The 18,254-nt window shown below is 39.1% G+C and overlaps 2 protein-coding genes across 7 annotated transcripts in view; both read left to right on the top strand.

The window, feature by feature from the left end:
• The window catches only part of LOC117213572 (protein groucho-like), a 173,284-nt gene extending 161,061 nt beyond the window's left edge, over positions 1–12,223 (top strand). For 3 of the 4 annotated variants that reach the window (XM_033459028.1, XM_033459026.1, XM_033459029.1), the window contains 6 exons: positions 5,402–5,524; positions 5,603–5,885; positions 6,348–6,603; positions 7,269–7,544; positions 8,407–9,010; positions 9,514–12,223. In XM_033459028.1, coding sequence (XP_033314919.1) covers positions 5,402–5,524; positions 5,603–5,885; positions 6,348–6,603; positions 7,269–7,544; positions 8,407–9,010; positions 9,514–9,621 — 1,650 coding nt within the window. In that variant the 3' untranslated portion in view covers positions 9,622–12,223. The remainder of the gene's footprint in view (positions 1–5,401; positions 5,525–5,602; positions 5,886–6,347; positions 6,604–7,268; positions 7,545–8,406; positions 9,011–9,513) is intronic. The other variant, XM_033459027.1, reaches the window with a different exon arrangement.
• A 462-nt stretch (positions 12,224–12,685) lies between these two features.
• Positions 12,686–14,936, top strand: LOC117213573 (methyl-CpG-binding domain protein 3). Of its 3 annotated transcripts, none has more exons than XM_033459031.1 (5): positions 12,686–12,944; positions 13,123–13,264; positions 13,594–13,647; positions 14,134–14,346; positions 14,613–14,936. In XM_033459031.1, the coding sequence occupies exons 1-5, from the start codon at positions 12,814–12,816 to the stop codon at positions 14,709–14,711; spliced, it is 639 nt and encodes a 212-aa protein (XP_033314922.1). In that variant the 5' UTR covers positions 12,686–12,813; the 3' UTR covers positions 14,712–14,936. The 3 variants fall into 3 exon arrangements, with proteins under 3 accessions (XP_033314922.1, XP_033314921.1, XP_033314923.1); XM_033459030.1 differs by having other exon boundaries at positions 12,687–12,944; positions 14,134–14,379; XM_033459032.1 differs by lacking the exon at positions 13,594–13,647 and having other exon boundaries at positions 12,688–12,944; positions 14,134–14,379.
• Positions 14,937–18,254: the final 3,318 nt, after the last annotated feature.

Genomic DNA, 18,254 nt, shown 5'->3' with positions numbered 1-18,254 from the left:
TATTCAACTATACGATAAGAATCAATGTGATGGAACTTCCTTACTTAGCTCCTAAACTTTCTCGCTAGATAAAATAAAAGCCTCACACTCCTCTCACAGATAACTACGTACTCCGCAGTCAAGGTTTCACACGCTAGATTTACCTTCGATACAACGACTCTCGATAATTCGATTCGACGATCGTGTCGTCATTCGCCAAAAAGCGTTTGATCCGCGTATACTCTTCGACGTCGATAACCACGAGTCGCTTTCCAACGATCCTCGTTCTCGTCTCGGGTTGAGAACCTCTGGGTGCAATCTTGTACCAACTGGGGTTTGCGGGGTCTTGGGAGACGCGACTCCGGTTCGTAACCTCCTCTCTCGGGGTCCTGGCTACGACGAGGGTGGAGTGAGGAATAGGGAAACAGGCAACGTGGGTTGGTTGAGGTGGAATACCGGTAGGGTGAGTAGTAAGGAGACTACTTGCCGAGTAGAGGGAGGACAGAAAGGAAGGAGGAAGGAAGGAGCACAGGCGTGGGAGGATGAGGTAGTCGGTGGCTTGGGATATATCCGTAAGGTCGGGGACTGGTTCGATGGTATGGGTGACGGTAGTTGGGTTGAGACGAGGCGCCGTGGTGAAGGAGTCGCTCACTCACTTACCACCTTCATAGCCCCGACCACCAACCCCAATACCACGCACACCACCGAACTTCCTCTTTCCCTTCCCTTGTCGACACTCGCTCTCTCTGTTTCTCTTCCAGCAACTGCCACCACATCGTCCCTGTCTCTCTGGTTGCACCTTCTCGGTGCCTGGCTCCTGGTTCTGCTGTTGGCTGCTGCTTGCCAAGTTGCCTGCCAGCAGACCAAGTCGTCCCTAACACTACAAAGTCTATATATCTACGGTGTACCCAACGGCCCTCTCCCCCGCGTCTTTCCGCTTCTCACTCCTTTTCAGGCCACCCCTTTGAGAGGTACGCGGCCCCCCTATATTGATCGTGGCGCGAACCCTCTTTACCGGAAAGGCTGCTGCCGCCGTACGATCCCGACGGGCTAGGTGTAAGTAAACTTACGCGAATGAAGGTTGGACTGCCGCTCCGTGTACACACGTACACGCTCGCACCGGAGAATACCGTGTACTCGGCGCGCGAGGACGGTACGTGGCAGGAGGTGAGAAATAGTAGGGAGAGAGGAAGCTTCTCTCGTGACAGAGCATCGAGTGCTTTCGGTATTTCAATGGCGAGAAGGAAAACGATGCGTTTGCACCGGGGTAGATAAGGCCGCTGAATACACCGCCGGGAATCGAACGTATTGTGCAAGGGAAAAAGTGGCTCCGGGTGAAACGTGTACACGATGTGTCTGGTAACCGAAGCCGGCATTCGCACGTCTACCTTGCGTGCTTTCGACGAAGCATAAGTAGAAAGAAAAACACGTATCAAATGTAAATAACGGAAGAGACTCGAACATCCATTGCTAGACGTGTTACACGAAACGATCGACGTACGTTCGGAACATCGTTTCACCATGTCTAGAAGGCAAAAGTGTACATAGTCGATTTTCCGAGATAGAGGCGAACCAGTTGTTCGCGAAAAAAGGCCAACAGCCACATAAAAATTCTATGACACGTCGAAACTTGGACTACGACGATTCATACAGGGGTTCCTTTATCCGCGTGAGGACTGTTACTCCCAATTCTACGAAACTTATCTCGAGCTAACCATCTCCGTTCCGACATAAATCCAAGATCTTCGAGATTCCTCGCATTTTTATGATAATGCCTCGCCTCTCTGTATTCTTCTCGCAATATCTCTTCCGTTCTTCTTCCTTCGAGAAAGAATAGCAAGGATCGTTCTTGGAAATATCCAAGCAGTCGAAGTCTCCTTTTCTTCTCTACGCTCTGTGTGTGTATATTTTCTTCTACCGTCGATTTATCCAGGAAAAGGAACGAGCTGAGAGACATATACACAGCTCTTGTCTCTCGACGAACGCTTTCCTTTCTAGGAACGCGACAGTTGTAACCGGACCGACTCTCCTGGCTCCTGGCCGGATAAATAGTGACTGACCATTACGTGGTAACGAGGAGAGGTACGGTATCTCGTTTTGCCCTGCGAGAGTGGAAACGGATCCCACTTTAGCTGCTTTCGTTCTAGAAAAGTCGAGCGAGAAGCACATAATACGGCTCCTCTGGGGATTCCTTCCTTTGAGAAGTCGTTCGAACGCGGCCGTGTGCGTGTTTTCTTGCATCTTTCCAGGGAATTCGTTCTCTTTCGCATGGCCACTCAGCCTTCGCCCCCTTTTTATCGAGTGAACCGACTAGTCTCCGGCTGGAAGCTTCGTCAAGCTGAATTTTTCGATGTCGCCCCGATTGTCTTCGCCGCGTGCCAGAAACACGCCTTTTATTCGTCCCGATATTATCTGAGAAACGCCACTCGTATCTGCTTACCTGGAATTGTTTTCCCAATTGAAATTTGAACAAGTTCTGATGAATCTATGGACATGTTGCTCATTACTGTGCCGTGTATTCTATTTGTTTAGATGTATTAAACATAGGTGTACGTTCCTAATTACAAAGATCTACATGACAAATTCTATCCTACTCGATATTAATGACCTATTATCACGTTGCACGGATTTAATTATTTCTTCCCACTTCAAACTTTAAACGTATAACTTTGATAATATCAAAGATGCACAAAGCAGATATCAAAAACATTTCATCCTAATCGATAGTCGATTATGCCGAACAAATTTAATTACTTCCTGCTACTAGTATAATATACATAATTGCAAAGGTTCGCGTAACAAATTCCAAAAACGCCTCGTCCTACTCAATAATAATGACCTTTCAATAATTATCACACTGGCCAAATTTAATTATTTCTCCCCATTCCACATATTAAACGTATAACTTTGTAATGTCAAAGATCCACAAAGTAAATTTCATCCTACTCGACAATAATAACTTACCAATACAATTATCAGCCCGTGTAAATTTAATTATCCCCTTCCGTTGAATTTAATCATTCTCTGCATTCCCCTCGTAAAGTCAACCACACGCGAATCCCTCGAAAAAGAAGCAGCCATCTAGTGGCTTCCTAAATCACTGCAGAGTCGCCCTATTTCATTTCCTTTTAGGCAACGCACGAGTCCTATGGACGCGGACGATGCTCGGAAAGGATGATACCGGGGCGTCGGGGTAATGGACCGAGCCAGAGGTGGCAGTGGATGAGAGACGAAGGGTAATTGAGAAGAGGAGATTTACTTCGGGGTCGAGAGAGGCCGCGAGAGAGGGTAGTTTACGGTGTTGCTCCGGATGGGGACAGAAAAGTTATCAGGGGAAAAAGGCTCACGGTCGCTTACGTGGATGAAGAGGGACGGTAAAGAGAGACGTCGCCGTATCGACGACAAAACTGTCGCTCGTAAAACTTCCTGTCGATAATATCTTCGACGCCTTTCGGGACCTTCGTATCTCTCGATGGTATTGGCGTCTCCGTTTCCCAGAGACATTTTCGGCGCGCATTCACGCGCAACCCTCTAGACTGTTATCGTCTCTATTCTATAGGGGAGAAATGTCGAACAGAGGGAGAAGATAGGTCTGAGAATTAATAGGCACGCAATAGTGGAGCAGAGAGAAGCGTGAATTTATCTAAATCGCATTCTTTGTTCGACTTCTTATCGGTGAAGTTGGGTAGGTGAAAAATGTCACCAGGAGGATTGTTTTCGTGGACACTTTAAGAAAGAAGAGAAATTTTTCTAATTTTTTTTTTAAGCTTCGACGAAACTGCTTTAATCGTTTAATTATTGTAATTGTTCTTGATCGTTGCTTTGGTAGAAATAATTTCGTTCGTTTGAGGAAAAGATGTAAATAATTATTTTAATGGAGAATACCGTTCAGTTGACATTATTACTCGAAATGATGGTATTTGATAAGTGTATAATTTATCTAGAATTAGAATTGATCGTTAAAGACGATTTGGAACAATGATTGTGAGTGCATGTTACCTGTTAAATAATCCAATTTTCTCACGTCATCGAGTATTATTATATTTATATCGAAACATTGTTTTCTTACTGCACATTGTTTTTCATTTATTGTCAATTTTACTATACTTAGCTCAAACTTGTATTCATTAAAATCGCCTAACATTTCAAAAACGTTGAATTAATCGTATTATATTTACTACTCAATTAATCAATTAACTGAAGTTAATGTTCGTAACACGTTACAGAAGTATATCAGAAAAATCCTTGCAAGCATCGATAAATCCAAAATTTTATTAACCAGAAATTCTAAGTAGAACAAAGAAAGGAATATGGGAGCATTTCACGAACCGTCTACGAGACAAATAAATATTTTTCGTCTACATTTTCACGGCTAACGCCGTTTCAGCCGTGTCGATGATTTTTCTGTATTATTTTCTCTGTTGCTTCTTCACGACGACGAAGCAAGAAATTGATGGAGGCAGAGGCGCGTAATTCAATTGCCCCTCGGTGCATCGGCGGGCAAATATTTTATTTAATCGTGAGACAGAGGAAACGGTTTAAGCTTTTCGTAATCTCTCTGCCGAAACGAAGAATGCCCGTCTGTCAAAATCTTCAACGAAATTGATGAGATTTGCGAGGCGAATTGTATATAATCCTGGAATGACTTCTCGTGATAGATCTTGACGCTCGTTTTACGGCTTCCTTCACCCTGGTTGCTCTTCTCCGGGAAAGAACGTCTTCCGGCAGATGCGCGTTTCGATGGATATCTAACATGACAGCGTATCTTTTATACCGCAATATTTGCGGTCTCTGATAAACGATTGATGATATCACAGAGACGATTTGATGGATTCGATAAAAGTGTACGGGAAAATATTTGCCCCTGCTGTGTTTGAGTTACAGAAATTGGTTTCAGATATTGGAGTGGCAATACAAGTTGTATTTATGATAAATCTGACGTGTGGATTAACAAAATAGTAATCTTAGAGCGATCTAAAAATTGACTGTTGGCGATGACTGTTCTTCGTTTGTTGGCAAAGAAGTTCTTAATTTTATATTTAATAAATATCGCACACAAGATGTACTTGCGATATGATTAGTACAAGCCTAAACAAATTTTGAAGTACTATACTAATTGATACATTAATTATAAAGAATTAACAAGTTGCCGTTATTTCTCGTTGAGATTATTCGAAAATCACGCGGGTCATCGAGGTCTTGACAATGGTAATCAAAGTGTCTTGAAGATTATGGCAGTATCAAAGTCGTGAGATTAGCGATCAAAGTCATTTCAAGTTCTCAGGTGTAAACGTTATCTTCGATTACTATCAACATAAAAACGTACAAAGATCAATATACCCACTTGCTAATAATAGAATAAAATTTCGTTTCATGCGTTTGTCTGGTCCTCTTAATGTATTCTTTGCTTACGTTGTTCCAGAGAAGTTCGATATCGCCAGCGGAACGCGAAAAATACAGTAGGCCGCGATCACCCGATCCCCAGCATCACGATCACCTGCCATTGAAGAAGATGAAAAAGGAGCAAGATAAAGACATAGGCCATGTAGGTATCTAGGATGGTTCTCCATGCTCTCTGACCAATAGTATACCTTATTAAAGCCGTACACGTTTTCCCCGATAGCAAAGCGATGGTGAAAAGAGCGACCAGGACTTGGTGGTAGACGATGCCAGCGAAGGGCCAACGAGTCCGACGGCGAATGGCACAGCGTCTCCTAGGGAGAATGGCCTTGACAAACTCGGTCCATCTTCGGTGCCTTTGAGCAGCCAGGTTAAGAAAGAAGTGCCACCACCGTCGCCGAGGAGTGGTACCAGCAGCAACGCGAGCACACCTTCGGCTAAGAAGATGGAGGAACGAGAAAAACCCACCACACCGATCTCGAAACCTGTCACACCCACGTCTGCGGGTTTGTTATCTACTTTTTTGTTTCATTATATTATTTTTCTGATAATTTCCAAGCGTATATATAATTTGAAATGATTATGAGTATGATAATATGTAATGAGAAGATCAATGTAAAAATCTCATTCAGTACGGTGTTGCAGTAATAATACTATGTTCAGGAATTTTTCTTCGTTATTGTTGTTACGATTGTCTAAAGTATTTTCGCTTTTTCTTAGAGATATGTTTCGTAACAATAAAATCGTTTATAAGAATAAAGTGTTAATCTGTTTATCGCTGGTGTTCGAACGTTTCGTTACTATTAATTTCGTTACTTTCAAAAATTCGCAAATAATTCTGTGAGTTTCATATAAACGCGATAATTTTCGTTCTCGTTTGCATTAATTCGCTAGTATTCGGAATTTTCGTATCAATCAAGTTGATGGAAAATACTTGGCAAGTCTGACGATAAATGTATGGTCGACAGGTGGTAGCAGCTCCGGCTCCGGTGGTCTGAAACCATCGAGTTCCAGCAAACCACTGGTCTCGGCTTCGGCGGTCGGCCCTTATCCGCCACACTATCCGCCGCCACATCATCCACCCGCAGGACCTCATGTGGACGTGCTGGGTTATCCTTCGGCCCTGAATGGATATCCCGCAAGACCGCCTCTTCAGCAACTCTACGATCCTCACGGAAGCATGAGGGCACCTCTTGGACCTCTCGGTGTACCCGGTGGCAAACCGTAAGTGCTTTTCTCCGGTCTTGATGAATTTCTTCCTTCACGACTCTAACACGTTCATTTCCATCGATAAATTTCGAAGAGAAAGTATTTACACTATCCTCTATAAGTTATGGTACGCTTGCTCAGTACGCTTAAGGTACCTACAAATTGACCTTGTAATTGCAAAATGAAGTTATTTACTGTCCTATATTATTTATACATATTTTATTGTAGCTTGTCTTTAAAATTACCGATCCGTGACTTATGGACGAAAGTGTATATTTAAACTAATAATAAGAGTAAAAGACGGTTGTCAAAGATTTGAAAATGGATACTGACGAATGAATAATCTTGACTTAATAGACAGTATTCAATCTTACCTAATCGTACAGTATTTCCTTCGTATCAACTGTGCAACTAGCGGTTATTAGATAATCACCGTACTATATTTTCTGCACACCAATTACCTACGACCTACACAATTAGCAATTATTAAATAATCCACATCTTCTATCGATCTAACCGGCTACACGATTCATCCATCAGCGCCATTAATCATAGCTTCAATCACATATAACTAGAGGAACAAACAGAGTCATTGAAAATCACGGAGCTCGTCCATCAAGAAAATCCCCAAGTACCGCAATTACGAGGAATAACGAGCGTAAAATTCCTTTGTCTTACAGTGCGTACAGTTTCCACGTATCGAGTGAAGGCCAGATGCAGCCGGTTCCATTCCCTCACGATGCTCTAATTGGACAAGGAATACCGCGTCATGCGCGCCAGATAAATACCCTGACACACGGCGAGGTGGTGTGCGCGGTAACGATCTCGAATCCGACTAAATACGTTTACACTGGTGGCAAAGGATGCGTCAAGGTCTGGGACATCAATCAGGGCGGCAGCGGTAGCGCGAAACACGTTTCGCAGCTTGATTGCCTGCAACGAGACAACTACATCAGGTTGGTTAAACGTTACGTTCGCACAACGTCGTATTAACTTTCCACGCTGTCTGGCAAACGCGAGATTCGCCGCTGAATAAATTCTGATTAGCGTCTGCCCTTCCGCCTCTACGAACGTCATTGCGGTCTCGTTTACCGAATCACGATATGTGTAATTTCGACCTTTCGAGAAACACGCTAGTTCAGTCACTTAGCTAGTTTGAAACGACGAGACAGCATCTTATCTTGACTTTGAGCGTTAATTGCTTTGCAATTCGACGTATCGAGGATTGCACTTAACAAATTTGCAACTGTGTTCTGTGCTAGAGATAGACATCGTTAATTAATTACATTAATTTCGATTGACGTAACGTGTGATTATTTTCATTCTTAAGCTTACTGCTTGCTACTGTATTTATTTAACGTGTTAGAAGCTGGAATTAGAAACAGAGATATAATAGAAATGTATACGAGCATGATAACTTATTCATGAAAAATTGAATTGGTAATCGTTGGTCGTATAAATAGATGAATGTTAATATTTGTTTTGCAATCTTTGCCTTCAGATAATTTCCATGATGTATATTTCAAATGTACTTAAAATATAAACACTACGTATCGCGCTGCTTTCTACTGATATTCCATTTAAACTGTATGTATGTAGCATTGTTTATTTTCTACATGCAGAAACATGAACAGCTTGAACAGAAATTCGTCGAATTTCGATGACCTACATGGCGTTTAATATATTAAACAAATCAAATAATAAATATCAAATAATGATTAATAAACACTTTGAATAATAAATATGCAAAGTAAAAAGCAAACAGCTTTTAATTATTCTATTCCGTAAACTGATACCGCTTTCTCTTTTGACAAACAGATCGGTGAAACTACTACCAGATGGAAGGACACTCATCGTAGGTGGCGAAGCAAGCAACCTGAGCATCTGGGATCTGGCGAGTCCAACGCCAAGGATCAAAGCTGAATTGACGTCGAATGCGCCAGCGTGTTATGCTTTGGCAATTTCGCCGGACTCGAAAGTCTGCTTCAGCTGTTGCAGCGATGGTAACATCGCTGTCTGGGATATACAGAACCAGTCTTTGCTCAGACAATTCCAAGGTCACACGGATGGTGCATCCTGCATCGACATCTCCGCGGATGGTTCGAAACTGTGGACCGGAGGATTAGACAATACCGTGCGCTCGTGGGATCTTCGGGAAGGCAGGCAACTTCAACAGCACGATTTTACCTCGCAAATATTCTCACTTGGTTACTGCCCCACTGGCGAATGGTTGGCAGTAGGAATGGAGAATTCAAATGTTGAAGTCTTGCACGCCACGAAACCGGACAAATATCAGCTACATTTACACGAGTCTTGTGTACTTTCTTTACGTTTCGCTACCTGCGGCAAGTGGTTCGTCTCAACTGGCAAGGATAATTTACTGAACGCGTGGCGTACACCATACGGTGCCTCAATATTCCAGGTAAAACTTGATAATCCATCTCTATTCCATTGGATGTGATACAGGGCACGTTATGATGGGGTAGTTGACTGAATTTAATTAAATTTCAATCATATAAATTTAGCACAATAAAATAAACGAAAAGTTAGACCAACAACGTTTGCAGATTTGTTGCAGATATTGATTGCTATATCAACAAACCGGAAAATGAGGAAGAATATAATACATTATGATGTATTAGAAACTTCTTCATATATCCAGAGTCTCAAGTCCTTACGTATCAGTATTTCTGTGAATTTTTTAACGTAACATTTTGCGACCTCGTTATATCGTAGCCTGTACTATATATAAATTATGACAAATTTAAAAAGCAAACTGATATACTTTCCCCTTTGTTGACTTAAGTCATCTCCTATCAATTGCAGTATAATTCGCATACTGTTATTGTATGCATATAGTCGAAATCTAATAATAATAAAATAATTTCCAATTTCTCCTAATAATAAAATAATTTGATGTTACAGTCGAAGGAGTCCTCGTCGGTGCTCAGTTGCGATATTTCTACGGACGACAAGTATATCGTGACTGGATCGGGCGATAAGAAAGCAACAGTATATGAAGTGATATACTGAACAGCCAACTGGACGCTACATTTAAAAATACTGAATATTGTCAAATGTGTTATGGTTTTATAACATCGATGCGTAGAAGAAACAAGCTTAAAGACAAGAAAAAGTGGAAGAAGCCTATTTCAAGAATTGCACGAAATATAAGAGTATGCACTCTGCAAAGTGTATTATGAGAAAAAGAAACAGTTCTTTTGTGAATCGACGAATGATACGTTAGCGTGTGTTATATTTGTTAAATTTGAATCACGCGCAGCGGCTTCCGTGTTACATGAGAGAGAGAGAAAGAGAAAGACCAGAGGAAGCTGCGAGCCGAACTGAAGTTACATTATATAGATATAAATATATATAAAGGTGGCAGAACGTTTTAGGTATTTAAGATTGTATAGTACATATGTTATAAATACGCTAAGAAAATATGATGAATGGGACTTTTATGCGTGATAATGTTCGCTCGGATGATTGTGGTCCGCGTGTTCGACTTCGAGGCGAGAAGTCCCTTGTGTAATATGTTACTAATGTAATATAGAATTTTACGATAAAAAGTTCGTACGATTGTGAGAGATGCAAAGTGAAATGTTTTATTGGCATTTTCACCGCGCGTGATGTCCTCGTGCTTTAGTATGGTCTACGAAAGAACGAACTGAGATGCCTGAGAAAGAAAGAAAGAACTGTACGTACGGAGCAAACCACGATCTAAGGTGTAGACCGGTCAAGGTAGGAATGTGTGTGTCGTGTTACAGAATTTTACATAAATATACTGAACACACAACAATGTAGAAGCAAGAACGTTTTAATCCGAGGATAGAGAACGTAGAAATCGAATCGATGTAATTTCGATCGTGCTAAAATGTGTAAAGGAAGCTGGGTTTCTTACGCGATCCTGGACATTTCCATTACGAGGAAGAGTGTGTAAAAGGAAAAAAAAAGAGCGTATCCCCGAAATTTGTACTCATATAGAAAGTTCAGTTACGAATATTTTCGTTCTTTCGTTGCTGTTCTATATGTCGGTATTACAGCTACCATTCGTAACTATATGTTCTGCGGTAACTGTGAGAAATTGTGAAAGGCACGAAAGCAGGCTGACAGAAAAACAACAGTACGTTTGATCTCTTCACTCATTTTCTGTGAAAAATACGCGTAGAACAAACAGAAAAGTTTCAAGAGTTTCCCATCGCACTGTAATTGATATCAGTACCAAAAAAAAAAAAAAATCGCTGTATCCTTCACGGGGCACAAATTTATAATACATCGTATCTCGTTCGCATTGGATCTCAAACCAATTTTTAGAGGAAAATTATTTATCGAATCAATTTATTTACGTTTTACTATAAAGAATTTTAGTGCTATTACATGTTAAAATAAAATGTGATCATTGTTCTAATAATGAACTGTATATTCTACTAATCTACTTGTAATGATCTATTTTACTGGTTTTGAATCTCTATGATTGGATATACATAGTGAACTATGTACGATGTACTTTACTTATTGTACCGTTTGCGAAGGAATTATAGTTTTACACTTGCATAAAAAAATTTAAACGTACCCAATGAAGATTAAGATTCTTTAGAAGAATGAAACATAAACATTAAAAAGGTTCTCATGAACGCGTATCATTACTGCCATTACGAGGCATCAACGCTATTATTCGTATTCACGAATAGGATCATGTGGGCTACTTATGCTGTTAGATACGTTTCTTCATGAGATGTTCATGCGAGAATATTTTTGTGAGTGTCGCACACGGCTATCACATAGGTTTAATTTGTTAACGGCTCGATCAACGAGAGACACACGTACATTGTGACTGATAGCGATATCAAAAGTAAAAGAAAATAAAATTGCGCCACGTACACGCGGTTAACGATTTCTTCGATGCCTGTGAGAACGGCGTATAAAATTGATAGGGTACTAGGTAATTATTATTCGGATATTCAACGGTAAAAGCAGGGGATGCATAATGGAGATTTATATTTTGTTACAGGAAGACAACACACGTTTTACATTCGCTGTGATCGTCGTAGAATCGACGCTGTATACTGCCGCGAGAATAAAAAAATTAAAAAAATTAATACGAATTATACGTTGCAAAAATGAAAAAAAAAAGATATAGAAAAAACATAGAGAAAATAGAAGGAAAAAGATGTGTAAAAAACAGATAGATTTTCGACGAGCACAGCTCCGATGATAGACCAATAGAAACAACGATACCTCAAGAAGACTCAATAGTTAATTATCTCTTTAATGGATTAACTTGTACAGAATCGATATTCTTTTACAGTGACTAATTACGCATACCCGCAAACAGTTGCATACACACATACACACAGATGCACTAGGAAGAACAGAGCGAAATCGTAATTCGATATCCGCAATTTAAAAAGAAAAACTAAACAGTTCTCTGCCCCGCGTTTCATTGGCTTGTGTCTCCGTGCTCGTAATTTGCACTCCGTGTGTACGAAAGCGATGAGAAATATGCGTTTCCAGCCAGAACAAGAAAAAACAAAAGACAAGTGTTAATCCTTTCCAAGCACAGTTCATGTTGTTCCTATAGCTACGCGAAGATTGTTTCTTTCGACAATTAAATCATCTATATCTATATACATATGTGTGAAGTTTTATTATCACTGATCCTTCCATTATTCCTTTCGTAACATCTGATTTATTTTTAAGGAAACCGATAATAAAAAAGTTAAGAAAATAACGATTTATTACTTATAAATATAAAGAAAATTTATCATTTAAATATTTCGAAATTCTATAATATATAAACTCACCTGTATAAATATACAAAAATAAGAAACGAAATCTCACATATTCAGTCAGGAATTAAGTGTTTAGGATCGCTAATATTAGCATAAAATACTAGGAAAAAGTGTCCATATGATATACCTGTTCGTTATCCACGAAAAGTTTTATAATAAAAGAAAATAGAATAAATCGTTCAGTTTGTATATGTAGTGTAAATTGATGTGCCGCTCAGAGTAAATATTACGGGGAAGAGGTTCAATAACTGCATGGATAGTACCGCCACCACGTAGGTAATTACTCAAACTGATAACTATACTAACCTACTCGAATTTAGCGGAACGCATCAATATGGCCTCCGGTAGCTGGCTCGTATGCTCGCTCGCTAATTATTTAAGTAATTTCGGGGAACGTGCGAGTGTACGTTGAAATAAACACTTGTGCAAAATGAATATGTCAGTAGAGAAAAAGAAATATCCATCGGCGCTACCAACAAATTGGCCGATTAGGGAAGAAGCCTCGAGAAAAAGCCAAAATCAGTTGTCATCTACTGGAAAAGTTGACGTTTATTATTACAGGTACGTCTTTCATTTTAGAAATGTATATCTTTACGTTACATATATGTCATATAGGAAGTGATAGACACTTGTGTTGTGCGTTCATGATGTATCGATTAAAATCGATGCAGGAACATTTAGTGTCGTCGATTCTAACCTCAGTAATGCATGTTTATGACACCACGAATGTTTCTTCCAGTCGCGGGGTCAGGAATGACGCATCGTTAGTACCACCAATAAGGCAAACTGCATCTATATTCAAACAACCAGTAACCATTTACAAGACGCAGGAAGGAAAAGTGAAGGACGTCAAACATGGAAATCAAGAAAAACCAAAACAGGTTAACATTTGTTACTTCTTTTCCTTATCTGTACATACACATCCGATAATCGTATTATAACATATCTTGCCTATATTTCTAACCTTTATATGTGTACTCGAAGGGCAAACATTTCTCAAGTTTGAAATTGTTTTGCCTCATTCATTACGTTGTTTATCAGAAGTTCGTCATTTAGTAATAATCGAATCATATTCCCTTCATATGTAAAAGTAATATTCCAAACGATTATTGTAACAAAAGTACAAAGTCATTAGAATGTATGATTTAATTATTGGAATTTGATGTCCCCTGTAAATTCTCATGGTTCAATCATCAAATCATTCGTTTAGGAAGGAGCCGATAAAACTGATGGCAAATACGGCTCCCAAGATAAGCCTAAGCAGGTAACATATTGCTCGATGTACTTATGGAATCATTAATGATTTTGTGATTTTTTTTATATCAATGAATGTACAATGTTTTACACAAAGCGTCTAAAAATGGGCATCCATAATTATCAGCTAGTTTTTAAGCAGTTACATATTGCATGTATCATTAGAAAATCCTTTGTTATGTGAACCTTTCATAGAAATTATACTCATAACAAACATGTGTTTAATGTAATCTATAGATTATTAAGTTCTTCACTGTTATGCATTGTTTGTTTTTTATCAGTCAAAATATAATGCATTTGATATATTTTGCAGAGACTACGATATTTAATTGTATATTATGATTTTGCTTGCACCATGAAGCAAATATATCCTGCTTTCTTAATTAGATTATTCTTATGCGTGTTAAGTATTATATTATTTTATATACATTAATGTTATGGTCTTATATAAATATTTATTATTAATTGTACATAAATAATCTTTTTGGTCTTACAGTTATTTTGGGAGAAACGTTTGGAAGGTTTAAGAGCATGCGATCCAGATGGCTTTGAATTCGACGCGATGGACTTACCAAAAAGTTTGAAGCCCGTTGGTCCGTATATTACAGAAGAAACGTTGCTTCAAAGTGTTGCAACTGCGTTACACGTTTCTTCTCAACCAGTCACGGGACAAACGGGTTTGAAGACAGCTTTAGAGAAGAATCCCGGGGTATTTCTTAATCCCGATCAACCCCTCGTACAGGTAGAATAGATATTTAGATACCAAATAGGGTGCTATGTATATTAGAATCACTCGTGTTACGTGTAACATACAGTTGAGCACACGATCCAACACCCTATTACGGAATGTAAATAATTATGTACTGGAGGTTTGAAAGGGTATATCGACAAAGACAATAGAGACGGTGTCATCCAAACTTTTAACGTAACTATTGTCAAAGCAAAATCGATAAATTAGTTCCTCTTTTGTTCTAGGCAGTCTCGATAGCTGACGAAGACATCAAGAGACAAGAAGACCGTGTTGCTCTTGCAAGAAGAAAACTACAAGATGCTTTACGAGGAATTGCTATATAAGTTGTACAATTTCTTAGCTATATTTTAATTCGCTCATCCCTAGTCCTAAGTTCGTTATAAATTATGTCATACCAATTTTTATAATAAATGTTTTGTAAAGAAAGAAAAGAAGTAACTTAGTACTATTCGATAAATACTCCGTTATAAGCTAATCGTTCTAAAATATTGTATCGTAAGAAATTCATGCATTTGTACAATACATTTGCAATGTTATTACTCTGTAAACTGCAGCAGACAGTTATTGGTAGATTTAAAGAGTTATTCGCAATTGCAGGGAAAAAAGTTTCGAAACCGTGATAAAATCGTGTTGGACGATGGAAGAGGGGTTCGAGCATGTCAGCTGTTCTTTCATAAAATCCAATTTCGCTTTTCGTTACGAGCTGCTGATAATATTAACGGTTTGAGTACCACGGTCATTTGCCATCTGCCCGGATTTTCGGTGTGTATTCAGAAAATTGAGAAGGGTCGGTCACGAGAATTCAGCGATTCCTCGGATTCGACAAACTTAACGGGAAAGAAACTGCATCTGGCTTCACACGAGCCGGAAACGAGGCCGCACGAAATGATCCCTGAAGCGAATGGTTCTGTACGAGAAAAAGTAGAAACACGCGTGCAACCGAACCATATGCCATTTTAATATATTAGCCATTAGACGTACTTGAATTATTCAAGCACGCGACACTTCGTCTTACCTATACCAACGTCTTTTGATTTTATATCTTCACAATGAAATATTCTACAAAGAATCAGAATTCATCATCAACGGAAACAATTTTTTAACGTGTAACGCTTAATCTCCCTTAGAGGAAAATCTGACTGCCAGTTCTAAATTATGGTGTAATCAAGTTAGGACTCGTCCAAAGTCGTGTATAGTCTAACAAGAGGGAGAATTGGTCAACTATGCATCGATCTTATGCGAAAGTCCCACAGAACGCGAAAGTCAGTGACATCGACGATGCAAGAACGAGCACCTTCATATACGTACACGATATCAAGGACATTCTGCCGTCTAATATATTCCTAAAACATCTTTCTCAGCATCACGACAGTAACGTTGTGCCATGTAGTTTTGTAGGATGTAATATGGCCGTATGGGAATGGGTGCGTGCCTCGAGGCCCGCACAAAAGAATGCTCGGGCAGGTATACCGACGTCGGTTTTCAGGTAAGCCAGGTGGTAACCTCTTTTTTCACTCTATCTGCCTTCTCTGCCATTCTCCGAATCCCGACCTCCGTCCTCTTCTCATCATCGCTCAACAGCTGTTTCCCTGTTCGCGAAGGGTCGTTTTCCCTCATTTCTAAATGGTTAGAAAGAGTAAGAGAGCAAGAGTGGACAAAGAGAGCTACGATAGACATACATGCACATGTCCTACTTTAAATCGTTATAATTCGCCGAACACGTTTGTATATCCCTGCCTAATCGGCCTTACGTGTCTCCTCTTTGAACGCATATACTCGTGTGTGCGTGTCATACCGGTGAAGGAAGTCTGATCGAGGATGTGACCCGAATATTCAGCACACATTGTCAAGGATACGCTTGTTCCATCCGACTTTTCAGTGTTGTTGTCGAAGTGATGCGACGCCGATTGTCGTCCTATAACAAATAGTAATGTAATATGAAGTATGTTATAAGATTTTTAACCGATGGTATTCTACGAGAAATTAAGAATTCATTTAAGAGTTGTATGAATTAATGAAATCTATATAGATATATTGTCGAGCACTTATAAATACGCTACAAGCATATTAGTAGTTTTTGTATGAATATTTTTAATCGCTTATCCGAGAATATTATCAGTTTGCCGTAGGAACTTTCGCGAACATTCTTAGTCTGTCTAGATTATTCTGGAGTCTACAAGAAAACGATTGCATTCTTGTGTGTCTAAAATGTGTTAGACATTCCTTACTAGAAAGAAGTTCCTTTGTGTATAAATACAAATTGTCAGAGAATTATAGACATACGTTGTAACTAGAACGAAAATATGTACAAACCACTTTTGAAAATGAACCTTTGCATAAATATTTCCCAATATTTTTAAATGAATACGATTATATTTATTTACGTTGCAATGCAGAGATTACAAAACTTCGCAATTCTAGCTTTTATCAAACACACGACATTGGCGTACATATTTCGTGTTATTAACGGATTAATATTGTTTATATATTGAACATTGTAGAGAAAAGCAACGCAAAAATACCAGTATCGTAATAATTGGTTGACAGTTTAAGTTTATCGGTGAAAGTTAATTTTAATCATTCCGTATTTGCGAAACGATAGGTTTACATCTGTAGAAACTTGTTTGCCTCATTTTATCAAGTTCTATTTGAAGAATTAACGTACCACCCGTAAATTTCAATACGTCTTAACACAAATTAAATGTGTATTTCTCGGATAATCGTAAAAAATGGTAATGTTTCACTTTCGTGCGCCATAATCCGCAAACGTACGTACAATAAAACAGATAACAAGGCGAGAACAATCGAACGTATTAAACTGTATTCGTTACACGTGGACGTAGCCGGTCCCGGATAAAACTTAATCCCTGCTTAAACGCCGTTGCGGTTGATAGAATATGCGCGTTTGCGGTTGAACGCGTCGAAGAACTTGTAATCTGAGGCAAGAAGATCCGTGTATCGTTATCGCGAGTCTCCCGCTGGAATTCAAACGAAACTATCATCAGGTGTCACGCTTCTAAGCCAATCGAATTCCCCGAAATTAGATTTTGTTGTTTCCACGACGAGACACGTGGCAAACGTCGATTAGAAATTTGAGTCTCTTAAACCTGTTCTGGTTTCTTGGTTTCCGTGTTTGTTTATAAAAAATGGAAATCCACATTTATCTTTTATTTATATTTATCTTATTTATATGAATTTTATGGAACTTTCCAAATTCTATAAAGTGCTATTTTTAAGAAAAAAAAGGATAAATACAGTTTTGTAAAAACCAATTATACTTCACGTATTTTGATATTATAGTAAGGAAGATAAAGTGAAAGAAACAACATAAGTTCGGGAACCTGTCTTGTATAGTGTTATAAGGAAGAAAATTGAATTTCCGCAAACTAGCGCTCTCCGTAGGGTAAAGTACTTTGGCACGAGGTTATAAAAGACAAGAAAAGTTTTCTTTCTATTTTCATTATATTTCTGTTCTATAGACTTGTATCACACAATCAGTTCGAACATTTGTAACGTTAATAAATTACGTCGAAGTCCGGAAACATCCTCGCTCATCGCTATAAAAGGATAAACGAACGAAATAACGAAATCGAAGTAAGACTACCTATTCGTGAATCATCTACACGAATATAGAAAAAACAAGAATCACTATTTTTAATACGATTGACATAATCTAATCCACAATGGCTAAATTCCAAGCATCATGATGCCAAACAAAAGTTATGAAAATTCACAATTCGATTTTCTAGCTTTCTAATGTAATTTTAAAAACCTTTATTGTTCCGTGCACGGTGGCGAGGTTCATCGAGTGATTCTTTCGCGAGATTTCGCGTGTAACGTAATTCTCTGAAGCTTTACGGACTAAA

Source organism: Bombus bifarius, unplaced genomic scaffold (assembly GCF_011952205.1).
Source record: "Bombus bifarius isolate JDL3187 unplaced genomic scaffold, Bbif_JDL3187 scf7180000009125, whole genome shotgun sequence".
NCBI lineage: Eukaryota > Metazoa > Arthropoda > Insecta > Hymenoptera > Apidae > Bombus > Bombus bifarius.
The sequence above is the reverse complement of the archived record's forward strand: the minus strand, read 5'-3'. Positions and strand labels throughout refer to the sequence as shown.